Source organism: Notolepis coatsorum (assembly GCF_963971535.1).
Source record: "Notolepis coatsorum genome assembly, chromosome: 6".
Classification (NCBI taxonomy): Eukaryota; Metazoa; Chordata; class Actinopteri; order Aulopiformes; family Paralepididae; genus Notolepis; species Notolepis coatsorum.
In genome coordinates this window covers 174745095-174756223 of record NC_140170.1, presented here as the reverse complement: position 1 = coordinate 174756223, position 11129 = coordinate 174745095, and the positions used below count along the sequence as shown (strand labels likewise).

At 39.2% G+C, this 11129-nt stretch overlaps 1 protein-coding gene across 1 annotated transcript in view; it reads left to right on the top strand.

Moving 5' to 3' along the window:
• The first annotated feature begins 979 nt into the window (after nucleotides 1-979).
• Nucleotides 980-11129, top strand: part of cenpp (centromere protein P) — a 245573-nt gene continuing 235423 nt past the window's right edge. Inside the window, exons 1-5 of the mRNA XM_084316493.1 lie at nucleotides 980-1028; nucleotides 2062-2199; nucleotides 5876-6045; nucleotides 7678-7766; nucleotides 9224-9312. Coding sequence (XP_084172619.1) covers nucleotides 2063-2199; nucleotides 5876-6045; nucleotides 7678-7766; nucleotides 9224-9312 — 485 coding nt within the window. The 5' untranslated portion in view covers nucleotides 980-1028; nucleotide 2062. The remainder of the gene's footprint in view (nucleotides 1029-2061; nucleotides 2200-5875; nucleotides 6046-7677; nucleotides 7767-9223; nucleotides 9313-11129) is intronic.

Here is an 11129-nt window from a genome sequence, read left to right as displayed (position 1 = left end):
CAATGTAGTTTCTTCGGCAAATGTATATACTCTCTTTTTTTAGACTCTTCTTGTATCAAAAACAGTACTGTATTTGTAAATCTGGTATTTATAGATGTAGCAGTACTGTCTATCTACTTGTATGTCATATATTAAGATGAATTGAAAATGGGGGACCCTGATGTAAACAAGACGAAAGTCTTTCTCTGGTCTGCATCCCCTTAACAACTGTGTGTATTGAGCCGTACTGTATTGTACCCATTCTGCAATCTGTTCAATAAAATGTCCAATCAATCAATCAATCATTAGCATGGCAGAGGTCCCATTCACAAACTCATTTACTGGAGACTGAAATGCAGAAACATACATCTGCTGTCATGACGTGCAGTAATAGTGATGATCATTCCCGCATTAAACCCGCGATTAAATAAGATGACAAAGTGATCACACTGATCACTTGAATGATACAAGGTGTATGAAGACATAAAGAAAATGTTTACCTCACATGTATCCAGTCGGTGTAACATATAGCCCTGTCCTAAGTCACAGCTTCCAGGGGCACGGGCATTTGGTTCCGCCGCATTAATGTTCCGCTCTTATGGCGATTGGCGAAATACAAGTGATACCAAGTTTTTAAATATTCAAACAGACAGAAATATTTTATTTAGTTTTTAGGTATTATTAGAGGTTGTCGATGCGTTTTCTCTGGATAATAAAGAAAGTATGCATAACTCCTTGGCACAACCCACCACCAGTGGCCATCACCATATATACAGCAGGGTTACGCAACTAATTATAATGTTAGTGAATTTTGTATATGGTTTTGATTTGTTCCTTAGCGTCATAGTTCAGTAAATCTATTGTGATATGTTGCGATGGCAATACTTAATTATGACCATAGTAACAAAAGCGGCACACCATTATTTGCCACATTAATACTCGCACCCCCGCGGTCATGTCAGAAGTGGTGCAGTCCGCGGCGCGCGAAGGCTTGTTTTGGTTTTTCTGATAACTTACTGCACGTGAACGAGTCAAGAGGAAACGTACAGGTGAGTTTAGATGGTTATTAACTAGCGACATATAGCCAACGTAATTTGTGTGTGTTAGTTAGCTGATTGATATAGCTTGACATAACGTTATATTGGAATAATATAACTCAAGTGTCTGGTTCAGGCGCTCAGACATAAACGATAATTCATACAGATTTGTGGAGGTTTTTAGCTTAACTCATATTCAGTTCAGCACCCCAAAACTCACACCTCTCGGCGGTTTGGTGACTGACGTCACTTTCAACAGCTTTCAACCGTTTCCTTCAGGACCTTCTGGAGTTGGGATGGTTACGATCTGGTTAGGGTTATGGTTTTGTCAATATTCCATGGTTTTGTCAATATTCCAATGTACAGTTTTTGCTTGTACAGTGTCCCCCCCCCCCCTCCTACCCAACCCCCCCCCCCCCCCCCCCACCCACCTCCAATGTACAGTCCCCAACCCCACCCCACCTACCCAACCTCCTCCAATGTACAGTTTCTATGTCAAATGTATATACTCTCTTTTCTGGACTCTTTTTGTATCACAAACAATACTGTATTTGCAAATTTGGTATGTCATAATTAAATGTATAGATGTAGCAGTACTGTCTATCTGTATGTCATGTATGTTATGATGAATTGAAAATGGGGGACCCTGATGTAAACGAGACGAAAGTCTTTCTCTGGTCTGCATCCCCTTAACAATTGTATGTATTGAGCTGTACTGTACTGTACCCATTCTGCAATCTGTTAATAAAGTTTTCAATCAATCAATCAATCAAAACGACTATGTCTTAACCCTTTCACTACCACCAAAGGGTTAACCCTTTTTTCACTGCGACACTACAGAAGGTTAAAACCCTTTCACTGCGACAAACAAAGGGTTAACCCTTTCACAACCACACTACAGCAGGTTAACCCTTTCACTACCACACTACAGACGGTTAACCTTCTGTAGTGTGGTAGTGAAAGGTTAACCTTCAGTAGTGTGGTAGTGAAAGGGTTAACATCATAACACATTTCAACACCATGTTACTAACTTGTTGTTTTGCAGGATGGACAAGGAGAATGTGGATGAGATGGTGTTGATGGAGGCTCAGGTCAAGTCTCTCCAGACTGAGATAGCAGCGTTACGAGGCCAGCTGCGCGGAGACACAGCCAGGACGTGTGGAGGACAGATGCAAGATGCTCTGTAAGTCTCACTGGGGCCTAAGACTACGTTCAGCCTGCAGGCAAAAGTGGCCCAAATCAGTCATATCACGACAGTGTGAACAGCACAAATCACATGGAATCTGAGCTTTTCGATACTGATTTGGGCCACTTTCATAGATACAGGTCTGATTTGTTTTGATTAGCTGGCCTCCTCTGCATCCAATTTATAAATGAATCCATAAACGGTGACTTCAGTGTCCTCCATGTTTACGTAAATGTAAACATAAACAAAATGTTTATCCAAAGTGCTTTACAATTTATTCCTCACATTCACCCATTCTCACACATTCACACCGACGGCGGAGGCAACCATGCAAGGTACCAACCTGCTTATTGGGAGTAATTAGGGGTTAAGTGTCTTGCTCAAACCTTTCTGATTACCATTGATTGATTGATTGATTGATTGATTGATTGAAAACTTTATTAACAGATTGCAGAATGGGTACAGTACAGCTCAATACATACAATTGTTAAGGGGATGCAGACCAGAGAAAGACTTTCGTCTTGTTTACATCAGGGTCCCCCATTTTCAATTCATCGTAACATATATGACATACATGACATACAGATAGACAGTACTGCTACCGTACATCTATACATTTATGACATACCAGATTTGCAATTACAGTACTGTTTGTGATACAAAAAGAGTCCAGAAAAAAAAGAGTATATACATTTGACGTAGACCAGACGACCGCTCTACCTCCTGAGCCACTGTCGCCCATCATTGTTATTGTTAATTTTTGCGTATGTGGGTCAGTTCAGAAGTCTGACCAGTTCACACTGGAATCTGATATTCGCCACATTAAAAAAAACTATATGAACAGCCAAACAAAAACATCAGATCGGTCCAATAAATCAGAATTGAGCACTGAAGCTTGCAGTGTGTCATCATTACCAGTGTTACGGCTCAGGTAGGTGTGTTGAACCCAAATGCAGTACAGAAGAAAGGTGCGGAGACGGTAGTTGCTCTTCTCCTTTTATTTTTGAAACATCAAGAGCGATACTGGTATTATACAAAAGAAGAGTAGACAGCTACTCACGGTAACGTTAGATGAAGAACTGACAAATGAGAGAATAAACACAAGGCCATTATAAAGAGAGTCAAACACACAGCAGGCGTCAATCAGCAATCAGGACAACCTGGAAGAATAGAGAGGATGAAATACTCCAGGGTGGCGCTAGGAGCTTTTACTCCTAGGAGAGAGTAAAAGACCCAAACGTTATAGGAGGGGGGATTAGCTAGTCAAATTAATTGTGTTTTTGCAAACCTTTTAGGTATTGCAACGACTGTCCGGTAAATTAAAAGACAAGGATTTAGATATGATGTTTCATCAACTGATTTTTACAATAAATTAAAAAAAGATAGTCAATACAATACACAAAGATTATTTCACTACAGTGTCCTGTTTTCAGTTAGAGTGGCATTCACCCCCACTCACACAAAAGCAATATGGGTGTGATAATATACACAGCTCGGTTAAACGCCATGCTTCTCAGATGTGACATGACTGGAGCTAGCTGATATAGGGTGGCATGGTGGTGCAGTGGTCAGCACGGTGGTGCAGTGGTTAGCACTGTTGCCGCACAGCAAGAAGGTCCTGGGTTCAGCGGCCCAGCAGGGGGCCTTTCTGTGTGGAGTTTCCATGTTCTCCCCATGTTTGCTTTGGTTTCCTCCGGGTACGCCAGTTTCCTCCCACACCATAAAAGACATACCGTAATTCCTCTAATAGTAACCGGTATTCAATTAAAAACCGGGTCTCTATTAATGACCGGGTGCGCTGTTGAGCTAAGCAATTATAAGCCGGCCTCCTAATACAAGCCGGGTATATTTTGTTATTGTTGTTATATGCTGGCCTGGCTGTGCAGTAAATACCATATAATGGTATGGTGTTAATGTTTACCAAGAGAGTAAGCCTACCTCTGAATTGTATAAAACTAAGTTATTATTATTATACCAGTATTGTGATTGCACTATTTTACTTTATTTTACTTTTTTTTGACCACATGTAATTGCACTGTTTACTACCGTATTTCATACAGTACTTGGTTTCAATAAATGAACCCAGTACATTTTACTGGGTTCAAACTGACACAAAATGTTGATTTATTCATTATGATGTTTGAAAATTAGAAATATAGGCCTCTCTCTTATACATGCCTCCTCCTAATACAAGCCTGGTATCCGCTACAGTTGAAACAAATACAAGCCGGGGTTACTATTAGAGGAGTTACGGTACATGCTAGGTATATAATACTATAATACTGCTGTCATTGCCCTTGACAGAGGAACTGGCATTACAACTGGAGTTGGTCCCCGGGCGCCCACTGCTCAGCATGGGTCAAAATGCAGAGAAGGAATTTCCCCAAGGGGATTAATAAAGGTTCAACTTACTTAATTTACTCAATTTACCCAACACCTAGTGTGAGGTCAGGTGAAAATACCATTTGGCACGATGTAACGTAAAGACGTGAAATTACTTTGTTGTCTTTGTTATGACACTACCTTGGTCACGCTGATGGTGCAAAGTTGCAATATTCGGTCAATCGTTTGGAAAGTGCAATGTTTATCATATTTTATGAACGGATATCCTTGCACATCCATACTCACATTTACATTTTGTCATTTATCTGACACTTTTATCCAAAGCGACTTACAAGTCCTGTACAACAAGTCAGCAGGAAGGGTACGACTCTTTCAGCTGAGTAACAATGTTCATCAAACTGTTGAGACTTGGGTGCTACAGTATTAAGACATATTAGTATATAGTAGGTAGTAATATAGGCAAGGAAGATTATTTAGTGTGAAAAGAGCATGATAGTAAACGACAGTACAATGTTTTTTTCCTTCTCTTTCCCTTCATTTCAGATATTGATTGAAGATGTGTGTTTTTAGTGAAAGATTGGTCGGCTTCACGGCGTCTGTGCAGCCACGATAATTATATCACTGCATAACTCCTAAATGTTCAGACAAGCTTAACCTTTGGTTATGACTGATACTATTGTATGTATACACGAAAAGCTGTCTTGCAGGCAGTGTGACGTAAAGGCGCAGAGGCGGCTCTGCGTACGAGTGTGCGTCGCAAAACATACACAAAAAAACATGTGATTTGATTGGGATGTGTCACAATGTAGGGATGTCCCGATCACATTTTTTTGCTCCCGATCCGATCCCGATCATGTGATTTTGAGTATCTACCGATACCGATCTTTCCCGATCCGATCAATTTTTATTTTTATTTCTTTTTATTTTTATTTCTTTTTTTATCCCACTTTCTCACATTACATTCACCCTGAATGTTGACGTTATCCAGGTGAAAAGTTAACTTCATTCAAGCGAGGCATTGCAATACTTGACATAAATCATTTGATGTATAATTAAATCAAAGGAAATGCGTTTGTTTTGGCAAAATTCTTCTGCTCTGTGTGACAATAAATAAATGAATGATGATATGCAATTTAAAACCAAAACTAAGGCCTCGGTATGAGTTTAAGACGTGAACATGGTCATGTTTGTTGAATAAAAAAATAAAAGTAAAAAACAAAACAAAAAACGGATGTTTTTATTTAAATTCTTTGCCGATCCCGATCTTCGGAAAATCACGTGATCGGATCGGGACATCCCTAAATGTAATGCTTCTCCTGCCGCTCCTCAGGTTCTTCTTCCTGAGTGGCGCGCCGAGAAGAGGGGTGGAGGACAGTGGAGAGAAGGAGGCTCTGGCTAAACTAAAAGCAGAGGTGGAGGAGATGGAGAAGTGTCTGACCAGACAGACTCAGATCAACAACATCACTCTGAGCAGCTGCAACCTCAAGACTCTGGACAAAAGTAAGAGACAGGGCTGGGTGTTCGAATACAACACTGTGCTGATTTCTAGTTGCCACTGGCAGCTCTATAGCTCACTCGGTAGGTTTGTCAGTTGGTCGGTTGGTCCACAAAAGTGGTTTTGCCCGAGGTGGCTGACAGTTATACTCTTTTATATGACAGTTGTACTCTTTTTATATATGACAGTTCTACTCTTTTATATAAGACAGTTTTCTTTATTTAAGACAGTTCTACTCTTCATATAAGACAGTTCTACTCTTCATATAAGACAGTTCTACTATATTTTATTTAAGACGGTTCTACTCTTTTATATAAGATAGTTCTACTCTCTTTTACAGTACAGTATATGACAGTTCTACTCTTTTATATAAGACAGTTCTCTTTATTTAAGACAGTTCTACTCTTTTATATAAGACAGTTCTACTCTTCATATAAGACAGTTCTACTATATTTTATTTAAGACAGTTCTACTCTTCATATAAGACAGTTCTACTCTTCATATAAGACAGTTCTACTATATTTTATTTAAGACAGTTCTACTCTTTTATATAAGATATTTCTACTCTTTTACAGTACAGTATATGACAGTTCTACTCTTTTATATAAGACAGTGCTCTTTATTTAAGACAGTTCTACTCTTTTATATAAGACAGTTCTACTCTTCATATAAGACAGTTCTACTATATTTTATTTAAGACAGTTCTACTCTTTTATATAAGATAGTTCTACTCTCTTTTACAGTACAGTATATGACAGTTCTACTCTTTTATATAAGACAGTTCTCTTTATTTAAGACAGTTCTACTCTTTTATATAAGACAGTTCTACTCTTCATATAAGACAGTTCTACTATATTTTATTTAAGACAGTTCTACTCTTTTATATAAGATAGTTCTACTCTCTTTTACATTACAGTATATGACAGTTATACTCTTATATAAGACAATTCTCTTTATTTAAGACAGTTCTACTCTTCATATAAGACAGTTCTACTCTTCATATAAGACAGTTCTACTATATTTTATTTAAGACAGTTCTACTCTTTTATATAAGATATTTCTACTCTCTTTTACAGTACAGTATATGACAGTTCTACTCTTTTATATAAGACAGTTCTCTTTGTACTTTTTTTTTATATTATATTGTATTTGTATCTATACTTTAAGTGTACCTATAGTGTATATAGGACTGTGAAGCTATGCATCCCCCACCCTGTATCCCCCCCCCCATGCTGCTTTGACCCCCGAATTTCCCCAAGGGGATCAATAAAGGATCATCTTATCTTATCTTATAAGACAGTTCTACTCTTCATATAAGACAGTTCTATCTTTTATACATGACAGTTCTCTTTATATAAGACAGTTCTACTCTTTCATATAAAACAGTTCTACTACACTGGAATAGTAATTTGAGCCTCTGAAATATTTAAATATCATGTACGTATGTATAATTTAATTGGCAAACTCAAATAAAGCATGTCAAATGTGTACCTTTTGTGTACTTACGTTGCAGGTTGCTCTGAATAAGAAAGTCTGCTCATACTTCAAATGTACTGTAATATGTGTGTGTGTGTGTATATATATATATATATATATATATATATATATATATATATATGTGTCTGTGTTTTATCCAGGTGACAATAAGCTGGTCCAGCAGTACTGTCTGGCAGGACACTGCATTGATCTGCTCTTCCAGGTGGAGTTCAAGTTCACTGAAGTCAAGGTACAACAGGTCTTCTTTAACATTATAAGAAATATATAATAGTCTCTCACCCTTGGAGCCAGGCTCACTTCCATCACACTGTAGTAGTATAAGACTGTTGAGCTTGAGTATATCCTTTTGCAGTTTGATCAATGATGTCCTGGAGGTTGATTTCCTCAAGAGTGAGAACCCTAAATCCCCAACCACCAGAGGGCAGTAGAGAATCATGTTGAAACCAAACAATCTGTATATTGTCCAATTAGCATGCATCTTCTTGTAGGTGTGAGGAAAGCTTAGAATGAATACAATATTATATTACTGTTGTGTTGAATATACTGTTATATTACTGTTTTCTTTTTATATCATATTTATTTAAACATTGTCTGGCATGATTTTGACTAGTACGGAAGCCATGCTCTATTTAAACATTGTGATGATAAAAATAATAATAGTAATAATAATAATAACTTTATTTATATAGCACCTTTCATACAGATTGCAGCTCAAACATTGTCTGGCATGATGTTGACTAGTACTGAACCCAGGCTCTATTTAAACATTATGATGTTGACTAGTCCTGAACCCAGGCTCTATTTAACCATTCCAAACATTGTCTGGCATGATGTTGACTAGTACTGAACCCAGGCTCTATTTAAACATTATGATGTTGACTAGTCCTGAACCCAGGCTCTATTTAACCATTGTGATGTTGACTAGTACTGAACCCAGGCTCTATTTAAACATTATGATGTTGACTAGTCCTGAACCCAGGCTCTATTTAACCATTATGATGTTGACTAGTACTGAACCCAGGCTCTATTTAACCATTATGATGTTGACTAGTACTGAACCCAGGCTCTATTTAAACATTGTGATGTTGACTAGTACTGAACCCAGGCCCTATTTAAGCATTGTCTGGCATGATGTTGACTAGTACATGCCATAATTTCAGTATTGAGAAATGTAGCACAGTACTGCATCCTCTCATCAGGCTCCAATCCAGTCCAAAACCAATGATACGTCATGATATGTCATTTTCCAAAATAGGAAGCCCACAGTATAATCAGATACTCTATTGAGGAAATTGTTTCAAACTGAAAGCTTGTGTTTAGAATTAGAAAATCTAGAAGCGAGAGAGAGGTTGAACTTTGATTGAACCTTACCATAAGAGCTTCAAATGTCATATTAAAGGGATAGTTGTGTTTTTTATTTAATTTTTTTTAACCCTAGTCCTATTTCCTTTTTACCATTGATGGTGTCTGTTGGTAGAATCCTTTCAGTCAAGCTTCTGTCTGTACAAGCTGATTGAGGTTCACTGAAATGTGCTCCACAGTGCACAGAAAGTGGATTTCAGTGAGTTAGTATGAGGAACGGCATGGATTGTGCTGAGAAAGGACTCTTGTCAACCTCATCATTGGTAAGTAGGAATTGGGTTCCAGAAATCAGAACCATCCCTTCAAGTGAGCTTATCTCTCCAGGAGGATCAGAGCTTCGAGAGGACGATCACTGACCTAAACATCGTGATGGACACCAGCGAACTCCAAGACTTCAGCAGCTTTGTGTCTGGGTAAGAGCTTAGGCAGACGGTAGGCCAGCGGTTTTCAACCTGCCGTTTGGCGCCCTCTGCAGGGGCTTTTGTATTTTCTCTTTCCACGCCCTAGTTGATGTCACTTGGTAAAGCTGGAATGCCAGATATCGCCCTAATTTTCAACAAAGAATTTAAGATATTCCTTTATTGATCCCTTTGGGGAAATGTGGGCGTCATAGCAGCACAGGGCAGGGGAGTTACAGGTATGGGCAGGGTAATAGAAGAATAGGCAATCAAATTGAATCTGAATATAAAAATAAACAGTGTAAACAAAGGTGCAGAAGGGTCTGTATGCCCTAGTATTGGTCAGAATATACAGGATGTGGGCGGTCGGGTGGCGTAGCGGAGATTGCGCTCGTCACCAATGCAAGAGGCTGCGGTCTCGACTGCCAGAGTCAACATTGCCTGCGGCTTGGGCCGATCGTCATACTAACTCGTTTGGCTGAGTTAGCGGGAGGGAAGTCATGGGTGGTAATCTGGCGTTGTGGACAGCGACGCCTACAGGTCAGGTCTGGGCGCCTGCTCAGCGAAAGGCAGGAAGTGGTGAAGGCAGCGTGACCTCCCACACGTTACACTTTACCAATGAGAGTCCTCGCTGCCAGGTGAAAAGAGAGCCACTGGCTGTCTCCGCATGTGTCGGAGGAAGCATGTGGTAGACTTCAGGGTTCCCTTGTACCGACCAGTAGGGGGAACATGCGCACAACGACCAGGTAGGGGAGGGGGGGAATTGGCTTAACGACTAAATTGAGATGAAAAAAAAACAAAAAAAAACATATATATATAAACTTAAAAAGAATATACAGGATGTTACAATAAATATAGGCACTTGTTAGATTTAATTGACTTTCAATTACTGTTACTTATCCTGTCTTCCTTCAGGATAGGACTCTGCATCGTGTTGTTGGATGTAAATTCACTCAAATTAAACACTCGGTAGTGTTTCCTTAACACAGGTTGATTAGCATAAACGGCAAAATAGTTACAAACAGATTCGCTTGCTTTCAGGTCTGTGTGTGACTTTCTCTGGGTGAGCTACCATTCTGAAGAACTGAAGATCGTCTCGCTCTCTGGCATAATATGACCGTTTATTATAACCCTCTCCTTTTTCATCCCCCTTTCTGGTGCCTAAGGTTCAACACAACCTCTGTCCTCCTAGATTTGTTCACCCTGCGAGATACCTAATACCTAAATGTTGACACTTAGCGTAATATCAGGTCAGAAGTAAGAATAGACTATTCTTTTCATATGAGACATATGAGACGATTTAGTTTTTACGGAAACCTTTTTTTAAATGAAAACGAAATGAAAACGAAAAATATCAAAATCGTTTTCGTCTGGACAAGGCCTAACACTCTCGGCTTATAAGGTACAAGTTAATTTAGACCTATACAATTGTCTTAATGGGTTTATCTTTTAAGAAAACACTACTAAAATCCTTCACACTAAATAAAAAAGTGTAATCTGAATATATACTATGCTAAGAGTAAAAGTATTAAACAGTGTACACTACAGTATACACAAGGTGCAGATGAGGGTCTGTACCCTATCGGGGCATAATATACGTTTATAGTCTGTGCAGGTTTTGGTGGTTAAGAGTCAGACACACTTAGTGGTCGGACATTCCTAATGGTTCTGCTGTTAGTTCTCCAGCTGCTGGCAGCAGTCCAAGGCCCCAATTGTGGAGCCTGATGGCCGCTGGCACGAAGGACTGGACACTGTTCTTAGTGGATACCCACAGCTCCGACTAGTTAGCCACAAAACTGATGCAGAGACACTGGAGCCACTCTAGTCTGTAC